Consider the following 10,663-nt stretch of genomic DNA (forward strand, 5'->3'; position numbering starts at 1 on the left):
CCACTAGGCCCCATATGTGGCCAGTACAGTCTCCCAAGGTCTTTCCACTCCCCTAACCACAACACTCAGCATGGGCTGGGTGAATCTGTGCTCGCCCCAGTTCTCTTGGGAGAACCTGGAAAACCCGGAGGGCTGACGTGGGCTTGGTCAGTGTTGCATACCTCGTTTTATTGCGCTTTGCAGATACTGCGTTTTTTTAAACGAATTAAAGGGTTATGGCAACCCTGTGACCAGCAAGTCTGTTGGCACCGTTTTTCCAACAGCATTTGCTCTCTTCATGTCTCCGTCTCACGTTTTGGTAATTTGCATATTTCAAACTCTTTCATTATTACTGTATTTGTTATGCTGATCAGTGATCTTGGCTGTTATTACCATGACTTGTTCAGATGACGGTTAGCATTTTTTAGCAATAAAGTATTTTTAGTTAAGGTAGGTACATTGTTTTTTAGACATAGTTAATATAGTACAGTGGAAACGTGACTCTTACATGCACAAGGAAACCAAAAAATGTGTGTGACTCGCTTTACTGCACTATTCACTTTATTGGGATGGTCTGGAACCCAACCTGCAGTATCTCCCAGGTGTGCCTGTAGAGCTGAGCACCATCCAGTGGGGAAGAGAGAAGGCAAGGAGGGGGATGCCTTTGAACAGCCATAGTCATCGCCCATGCAGTTAAAAGCCTAACGTTAGGTTTTCTGCATAGCTGTTTGTTTGCCTTCCGTTCAGTTTTGATAACCTTGATAGTTTCAAAAGCAGTTTAGAAGCATCAAGGTGGAAGAGGATGCAAAAATACCAGGCACAGTAGGTGGGGCCAAAGAACCTCAGTGACAGTTTGTTGGTATAAAATAAGCTCGTGATGATGAAACTGTCAGAAAAAGATAAGGGGACGGATAATGAAGGTTTTCCATTTTGAAACACACTTTAAATGTTATAGCACTTTGGACTCTGTCAAAGTAAATGTAATGTTTATATGAAGATCAGTTTTCACTTGAGCCTTAAATTATGGATCCAAAAAATGACCTTTCATGATTCGAAGTGATAGAAATGCTCGACATGAAAGATTTTTTTTTTTTTTTCTTTTTTGCGGTACGCGGGCCTCTCACTGCTGTGGCCTCTCCCGTTGCGGAGCACAGGCTCCGGACGCGCAGGCTCAGCGGCCATGGCTCACGGACCCAGCCGCTCCGCGGCATGTGGGATCTTCCCGGACTGGGGCACGAACCCACATCCCCTGCATCGGCAGGCGGACTCTCAACCACTGCGCCACCAGGGAAACCCGACATGAAAGTTTTATATACGTTCCTCCCTTTCCTGGTAGTCCTCGTTGAGCATTCGTCTACACACTGCTCTACAAAGCTGTCGTTAAACAACCTGGAAGCATTATAAAGAATTTAAATGACTAGGTAGCACCGGCGGCAGATGCAATTAGTGTATTTAAAAGAAAATGTATTTATCCAGCTTTGACTTCCTTAATGAGGGAAGCTTCTGCTGGGGAGGCCACTGAGAGGGTGGGGGGAAGAGGGGGCTTTGTGTGGGGTTCCCAGGGGAAAAGTTGTCTGAGTACGTGCAGGTTTCATCTTTGCTACTGCTTCCCGAGCTTTTATTTAATTCCACACCTGTCACCTGGTTGTAAGCCATTCACAGGCACCATCTGGCCTGTGTGCCCCACACTGTGATGAGAGGTGTGTGTTTGGGACACCTGGGTGCCCAAGGTCAAACCACGTTTTATTTATCATGTATCCTCTGTGACGCCAGGCACACTCTCTGGTAAACAGCTTCCAGAAAGCCTTGTCTGAGCAAAGAATGGATCCAGTGCGAGCTGAGATGGAGTTTACTCGTGAAACACTGGTTGCGATAAGAGTTTAAAGCCCCCAGAAAGCTGTCAGTAAGCACGTTGAGCCCTTTCTGAAGAAGCCATTTAAATGTCACAATCACTTATCAATTCTGTTACTCTCTTAGCTGTATATATGGTTTACAGAGGGTCTTTTTAACACCATTTTATTACCTATGATACTTAATTTGAGAAGCAGGAAAACGAAGGAAGGGGGAGGTTGAAAAAATCCCATAAACCACCTGTACATAACTACTGCTAGCATTTAGATATCTTTCCTTTGCCTGATAATTTTTTGCGTATGGTATTTTCATAGTTGGATTCATATAATATGAATATGTGCCCTTTATTCACTTCACAGATGATGCTAAGCATTTTTCCATATTCTTACCATTTTCAAAGCCATTAATGCCTGTTTCATCAGGTGGAGGTCCCTAATTCACTTAGCCTTTCTCCCACTGACGGACAGTTAGGTGGTTTGCACCTTTTTACTTTATAATAATGAAGGTCTTCATATAACATTGATTAAAAATTACTTCCTGAGGCTAGCTACTTCGCAATGGAATGGTAGGTCAAAGAGGAAAATAAAAGACCATATATTTTTGGATACATGTCGAATTGTGCGCTCTGGAAGTAAACAGTTTCTTTTAAGTTGATGTGTATTATATGCAATCCTGCCCTTAATTGAAAATGGCCTCCTTCACTCAAATGATCTAGACTTGTGAGATTCAGAAGAATGGAGCAGGAGAAATACGGAAGCTTGAATAGTCACCCTAATTATTATCGCCGGGCAAGCTAGCAGTATCCGGAGGGTACGTTTGAGAAAACTGGCAGCCCCAGGATCTCTGAGTACAGATCCCGGGGTCGTCAGCGCTCACCTTCATGCTGGGTGGGAGCTAAGGTACAAGGGGTAGAGTGGCCTAGTTGGAAAGACCAGGGTCTGTGGTTCCCAGCAAGGCTCAGCCAGAGCCGACGTGTGGATTCACACATATCCCTCTGGAGAAGGGCTGCGGGGCACACTGAACTCCTGGAGGATGAGTAGGGGGTGCTGCACTCGGGAGCTGAGCTGGGCCTGGCGTTGGACATTGGGAAAGACTTCTTTACAGTCGTGAGACCTGGAGACAGAGAGAAAGGCCCTCCTCGTGCCTCAACAGCCAGAGCTGGACCAGTGCTGCTCCCAAACAGCAGAAACCAGGTGCCTCCACTGTGTCCCAGTGCCTTGGTGGGACTGCTGCACATACAGAGCCGTGAGCATGCAGTGGAAAACCAGGCACGTAGCGACTAGGAAAGACCAGGTGAATACCCGGTACAGGTGCCTGGCAGTTGAACTAGAGCTGCCGGAAGCATCTTATGAGACCCCTAACACATCAGTGCTTTATTTGGAGGTACATTAAAGCTCTAAAAAAGACCTTCTGGAATTTGAAACCAAAAAAAAAATTATCTTTTGAATTAAAAAATTCAGTACATAAACAGAGCCACATTAGTCCACTCAACGACCAGCAAGCTACAGTGCTGGACACCCTATGCCAAACAACTAGCAAGAGAAGAACACAATCCCACCCATTAGCAGAGAGGCGGCCTAAAATCATAAGGTCACAGACACCCCAAAACACACTACCGGACATGGTCCTGCCCACCAGAAAGACAAGATCCACCAGAACAAACAAAAGAAGAGGAAATAGGCAGTCTACCTGAAAAAGAATTCAGAGTAATAAAAGTAAAGATGATCCAAAATCTTGGATACAGAATGCTGAAAATACAAGAAACGTTTAACAAGGACCTAGAAGAACTAAAGAGCAAACAATGATGAACAACACAATAAATGAAATTTAAAATTCTCTAGAAGGGATCAATAGCAGAATAACTGAGGCAGAAGAACGGATAAGTGACCTGGAAGATAAAATAGTGCAAATAACTACCACAGAGCAGAATAAAGAAAAAAGTATGAAAAGAATTGAGGACAGTCTCAGAGACCTCTGGGACATTAATTGCACCAACATTCGAATTATAGGGGTCCCAGAAGAAGAAGTGAAAAAGCAAGGGTCTGAGAAAATATTTGACGAGATTATAGTTGAAAACTTCCCTAATACGGGAAAGGAAATGATCAAGTCCAGGAAGCACAGAGGCCCATACAGGATAAATCCAAGGAGAAAACACACCAAGACACATACTAATCAAACTATCAAATAAAATACAAAGAAAAAATATTAAAAGCAGCAAGGGAAAAACAACATACAAGGGAATCCCCATAAGGTTAACAGCTCATCTTTCAGGAGAAACTCTGCAAGCCAGAAGGGAGTGGCAGGATATATTAAAGTGATGAAAGGGAAAAACCTACAACCAAGATTACCCAGCAAGGATCTCATTCAGATTCGACGGAGAAATTAAAACCTTTACAGACAAGCCAAAGCTAAGAGAATTCGGCACCACCAAACCAGCTTTACAACAAATGCTAAAGAACTTCTCTAGGCAGGAAACACAAGAGAAGGAAAAGACCTCTAATAACAAATGCAAATCAATTCAATTAAGAAAATGGTAATAGGAACATACATATTGATAACTACCTTAAATGTAAATGGATTAAATGCTCCCACCAAAAGACACAGACTGGCTGAATGGATACAAAAACAGGACCCGTATATGTGCTGTCTACAAGAGACCCACTTCAGACCTAGGGACACATACAGACTGAAAGTGAGGGGATGGAAAAAGATATTCCATGCAAATGGAAATCAAAAGAAAGCTGGAGTAGCAATTTTCATATCAGACAAAACAGACTTTAAAATAAAGACTATTACAAGAGACAAAGAAGGACACTGCGTAATGATCAAGGGATCAATCCAGAAGAGGATGTAACAATGATAAATATTTATGCACCCAACATAGAAGCACCTCAATACAAAAGGCAAATGCTAATAGCCATAAAAGGGGAAATCGACAGTAACACGATCATAGTAGGGGACTTTAACACCCCACTTTCACCAATGCACAGATCATCCAAGATGAAAATAAATAAGGAAATACAAGCTTTAAATGATACATTAAACAAGATGGACTTAATTGATATTTATAGGACATTCCATCCAAAGACACCAGAATACACTTTCTTCTCAAGTGCTCATGGAACATTCTCCAGGATAGATCATATCCTGGGTCACAAATCAAGCCTTCCATACCTTCCTAGATTAGTATAGATAACAGATTATCTACTTCATTGACTCTGTATTTTTCCCATAAAACAACCTCGCTCTTGCATTTATTTTGTATTTGGGTTTACCAATTCAGCCATTTCTAAATTTATCTTCACTGATTCAGTCTCTCCTTAGCGTTTTGTTCTTTTTATTCCTCCTTGTGTTTGGATACATAATTTATGTATTTCATTTGTGTGTGCTAATACAAATGGGACTGTACATAGACTGTACACAGATAGATGGCCTGGGGCCAGTGGGCTTCACTCTTCTGAAACACCCTTCATGAAAAGAGATTTGGCAGGTGCCCAGGACTTAGGCCAGCAGTCAGCTGCTTGCTTGAGGGGATGGGATAAAAGTGGATACAGCCCTGCAGTCAGGACACAGACAGGGTTAGTAGTATTCCTGAGAACCTAGAGCCCCAGACTATCACTGTAACACTGCTGGCCCTGCCCTTGGGAGTCCCCCATTTAGAGCATTCAGAAAACCAGATGCCCGTGCATAGACTGAAGGAGGAAAGAAACTTCCCATTCCAGATGAGCTTGCACATTAAAATTTTAACACTCAAGGAAAATAATGCTAATATATCTCACAAGCACAAAAGCAAGAGAATTGACTCCAGTGAATCTGAAAATAACTTTGAAATTTAAAAAAAAATTTAAAAGGGAACCCAGTGGATGCATGGATTTTAAAAAGAGCCACCCTTCTTAAAATTAATCAGAAAAGGTAGGAATGAAAGGACCAATAAAGAAATCCCTGGAAAGATGAATCAAAAAGTCCTGAAAAAAGTTTTTAAAGATTAATAAGTAGGAAATTACAGAATGGGTACAGTTAAGGAAAGAATTAATAAATGTGAAGATTGTGTTTGGGGAATTTGCTTTAATACAGCAAGACAAGGTAAAAATACTAAAAGAGCAAAAAAAAAAAAAAAAAAAAAAAGCGTAAAATGAGAAGCTCCAACATTGGAATAACCATGGCTGAGAATGTTCCAGCAATGAAGAGACAAGCATCCTCCAACTATAAACAGAGCAGTATAGAGACCCACATTCAGGCATATTCTACTGAAATGGCAGAATACAGAGTAAAGAGAAAATTATAAAAGAAAAGACAGATTAACTACAGACGACTGACACATAACAGCAGTGCTTCCATGTATAGCAATAACAGCCTGAAGACTAAGGGATACCTTCAACATGCCTTAGATACACAGCTGTGGGTCTAGATATTCTACATCCTAAGAGCTACCATTCAAGAGCGAGGGCAAAATGAAGGTATTTTCAGAAATGCAAAGACAGATAATTTAGTACTAATAAGCTTTGCTAAGAGAATGACCATGGTAAGCAAGAAGGAATGTAATGCAAGAAGCAATGGTGAGAAAAATTGGTAAGATCCATGTATTAGAAAACAGAAATAACCATTGACTTGGAAAAGAAAAACTAAATTTTTGTGACAACTCAGACTCAACAGAAAGCCAGGAAATAATTATCACAAAATTCTAAGAGGGAAGGAGGGAGTCTTGATTGGGAGGGGTACATTGGGAGGGGTACATAGAGTAAACATAGTCTACTCTATGTTTCTTGACTTGCTCTGTTTCTTGACTTGCTGGTGTCTCCATAGCTGTTTGCTTTATAGTTATTCACTAAACTGTATATATGTTTTACGTACTTTTCTGAATGTATGTTGTATCTCATAGGACTAAATTATATCACAGCTGTAAATGCTTTGGGATTCAGAAAAGGAGACAAAGGCCTGCAATTTTAAAAGCATTAGTGGAAAAGGTGTATTTTTTTTTACATCCTTATTGGAATATAATTGCTTTACAGTGTTAGTTTCTGCTGTATAACAAAGTGAATCAGCCATATGCATACATATGTCCCCATATCCCCTCCCTCTTGAGCCTCCCTCCCACCCTCCCTGTCCCACCCCTCTAGGTGGTCACAAAGCACCGAGCTGATCTCCCTGTGCTATGCGGCTGCTTCCCACTAGCTATTTCTTCTACATTTGGTAGTGTATATACATCAGTGCTACTCATCATTACACATATGAAAGCAACGTAAGTTGTTTTCTTCTAGGCGGAGAGCAGGTGAAAAGAGACCATTTGTAGTACAGCGTGAAGACTTCAATGTGGCTTTCGTTTTGTTCTTTAGTTTTAATAGGAAGGAAAGCTGGTCTCCTTGAGGAAGGATAAACGTTTAAGACAAGTCACTATGGACCCTTGCCAGTGCCTCACTCAGTACGTTGAATCAGTTACCAAGAACTACCCATTTTACCTCCACTCCTTGTGCAAAGACAATCATCGTTTTACTCCTCGGCACTGTGCCAGTGGCTAGAATAACCTTTACCACCTCTCTCCCCACTCTCCAAAGTCAGAGTCTACCTGTTACCCCGGGGATATCCATGATGGTTTGTTAGGTCGTTAAGGTGAGAAAAAAATTTCAGACCAAGCTATGGTCTGAGCCACGTTTTATAAAAATAAATGACAAAAGCAGCCCACTTGTGTATATGGATGCCCGTTTTTAGCCCTGGAGTCTCTCGACCTACTGCACCAGTGGTAACAGCCACTAGACCCACCCCCTGAGTAGCCATCCTTTGCACAATAGACAGAGACCTTTTAAAAACATCAGTGAGGCAACACACCCTCTTCCTCCCATGCTGAAATACAAACACCTTACCCGATAAGATTTTTTTTTCCCCTTAGCATAATGGGGGGAATATTTTGGCTCGGACAACTGCGGGGTTTAGGAGTAGGGCTTGTTACAGTCATGGCTGGATCCAGGTGCTCTCCCAGTGGCTCTGTTTCCCTCTCCTTCTCGACGTGATAGCAAAGGGACCGCTAGCAACTGGAAACAATCATCACTCTTTCCACTGATCCCCAAGAAAAGAAACTTGCTTTTTACCAAGAGCACTGACCAGAGGCCCAGGGCTGCTACCCATCTGCCTGGTTTGGGTCACACGCTGGAGGTGGCGGTGACAGGGGAGTCATCGTTACTGGCCAGAGTGACAAGCCCATCTCTGGGGGTATAGCCTAATGTTTCCCTGCCTCTTTTTGCCACAGCGGGGGTGACAAGTTTATTGAGCTATAATTCGTATACCGTACATTCCACCCACTTAAAAGCATACAGTTCAGTCGTTTTTAGTCTATTCAGCGTTGTGTAACCATCATCATGACCAGTTTGGGAATATTTTCATCACCCCAGAAAGCAACTCCTGCTCATTAGCTGTCTCCACTCACTCCAGCCCCCAGGCCACCACTAATCTACCTCCCATCCAGGCTGCCCTCTGCCTCACCTGCTGTGTTCCACTATAAGCACAGAGCCTTTGCATTTGGATGAGAGCCAGAAGGTGACACAGACCCACGGAAAAACAGATTTAATTAAGAAACAGGATCAGCGGGCAGTGCATTTGTTATTTCAGTGTTTCACAGTAAAGCTCCCCCTCCTCGAGAACCAGAGTTTCTAAACTGCTTGCTTCCTGTGGAGTAAGTGACTGCAAGTTTATCTTTGGTTAAAAGAGGCCCTAGATTTTCTGGGAAGGTCCCAGCAGATGACAGGTCTGCCCTGTGCTCCCTTCCCTCACACCCTCCAGGTGCCATGCCCCACATCCTGGTTTGGAGGACACTGTGCCCACATGGTTGTTCTCACCTCTGTTCTCCAGGAGAGCGAAGAGGAGCTTTACTCCTCCTGCCGCCAGCTGCGGAGGCGGCAAGAAGAACTGAACAACCAGCTCTTCCTGTACGACACACACCAGAACTTGCGCAGCGCCAACCGGGATGCCCTGGTCAGAGAGTTCAACGTCAACGAGAACCAGCTGCAGCTGTACCAGGAGAAGTGCAACCGCAGGTGGGTCAGCCCCCCGCCCGCAGACCCTGTAGCCACTGTGATGCTGGGCCCTGGGGCCAGGGCTGCGGGAAAGCCTCCATCTTTAGAAATCCTGACACCCTTGCCTCTACTTCTCTTTGCTCCATCAATTACTTACAGTTAGAGCTTAAGCATCTGCACCTTCCCTAAGCCGAACTGCCCTCATGAGAGGGACACTTGAGTGTCAGAGTGCAAATAAGCCACGACCACTACTGTTTAAGGAACGCTTCCGGACTTCCCAAGCATGGGCTAGTCCAGTGGTTCCTAAATCGAAACAGAATCCCTCCCCTCCGCAAGAAGGGATGCTTTGAATTGTGCTACGGACGCGTAAGGAGGGCCAGCCAAGTGTGCCAGGCAGTCCTGCTCCACCAAGAGCTATCGTCAAGAAAACGCCAGCAGCAACCTCTGTTGCAAACAGCATGGAGACTCCTTACCATGTTACTTTCATTTCCTCTTGACCACGCCTACACGGTAGCAGTGACCCCAGGACAACGACCAGTGAGGAAACAGATCCACGGAAGTTACGTGTCTTTGCCAGGGACTCACTTCTCCCAACTCTGCCCTGTACCCTGCAGCCCCGAATATCCTGCACATGTGTGGACAGAGAAATGTCAGAGTTCAGCACGTGGCCCATGTCCTAGACTAATGGATGACGGTGAAATCTGTTTCATTTCAGGTTAAGAGAGAAGAGAGTCAGCAACAGCAAGTTCTACTCATAGAAGCCGGGCTCCATGTGTAAAGGTGTCGTGTGTGCGCGTGTGTTTGCATGTAGGACTGTGTGCTCTCTTCGGACCCTGGGAACATGCTCATGTGTGACGTCATCCTCTCCTCAAGCCTGTCAGCGAGATGACGTTTCTGAAGTCGACCCAAGTGGCATGAGTTGGGGTAATTTCCTGGTAACTTTCTCGACTTGGACAATTTCTTAACTTATAGTCTCTATAGAGGACCCCCAAAACCTGCTCACATTCGGCCTCTCGTGTTCCAGACCTCACTGAATAAAAGCAATGCAACTCTTGATCGGTTAGAGCTTCTGTGCACGACCTGTAGAGTGAGCAGGATTCCTTCCCTGGCCCCTAAAGACCCAGGTAACTGACTTCCACAGAAGATGAGCCCCATCTCTAAGGAACTAATTCATTAGATTCTGGAAACGATTTGAACACCCTTAAGGCCATCAGAATTTACCAGGGCCCAGAGAGGAGCCCTAGCCCTGCCCTGGGTCAAAGCACTTTAACTACCACCAGCAGGCTGAACCGACCTGCTGCCATACACGACACGGGGCTGGGGGTGGAGCCCATCCATTAAGACAGAGACTTGCTTCGTGACTGGGGCAGTGGGGGTCAAGGGTGGAAATCTTGGGGCCTTTTTGATTTACAGAGCTGATCAGAGCCCCTGAAGGCGCGGCCAGCTTCTCACTCACCCCTGCTCCGTCCACTTATGAGCTGGCTGCATAGCCATAGGGAAGTTCCGGGTCTGCAGCTGTCCACAGGCAAGAGGTCACTCACTGCTTAAACGGCGTGATACAGGGTAGGCTCTCTGGATTATCCAGTTTTCTGGAGCAGTGAGCAAAGCCTTAGGAAACTACAGAAAATCTCAGATTCGGCCACCCACAAAGGGGCAGACCGACCTAGGACAAGATGATCCTCCTCTACATCTTGAGATGCAGTTTAATGATTTGTACAGTGTGATGCTTTAATAAGGCTTTTTCAAGGCGAGGATAGTGTGCGGGGGGTGGGGAGTGGTCCGTAGAGCCACAACTTGGTCAGAGGGAACTGAGAACTAACTTAGGAGAC

At 44.5% G+C, this 10,663-nt stretch overlaps 1 protein-coding gene across 1 annotated transcript in view; it reads left to right on the plus strand.

Moving 5' to 3' along the window:
- Window positions 1–9,870, plus strand: part of PLCG2 (phospholipase C gamma 2) — a 146,521-nt gene extending 136,651 nt beyond the window's left edge. Inside the window, exons 32-33 of the mRNA XM_059998978.1 lie at window positions 8,671–8,855; window positions 9,550–9,870. Coding sequence (XP_059854961.1) covers window positions 8,671–8,855; window positions 9,550–9,592 — 228 coding nt within the window. The 3' untranslated portion in view covers window positions 9,593–9,870. The remainder of the gene's footprint in view (window positions 1–8,670; window positions 8,856–9,549) is intronic.
- The last annotated feature ends 793 nt before the right edge of the window (window positions 9,871–10,663 follow it).

This window comes from Delphinus delphis, chromosome 20 (genome assembly GCF_949987515.2).
Source record: "Delphinus delphis chromosome 20, mDelDel1.2, whole genome shotgun sequence".
Lineage (NCBI taxonomy): Eukaryota > Metazoa > Chordata > Mammalia > Artiodactyla > Delphinidae > Delphinus > Delphinus delphis.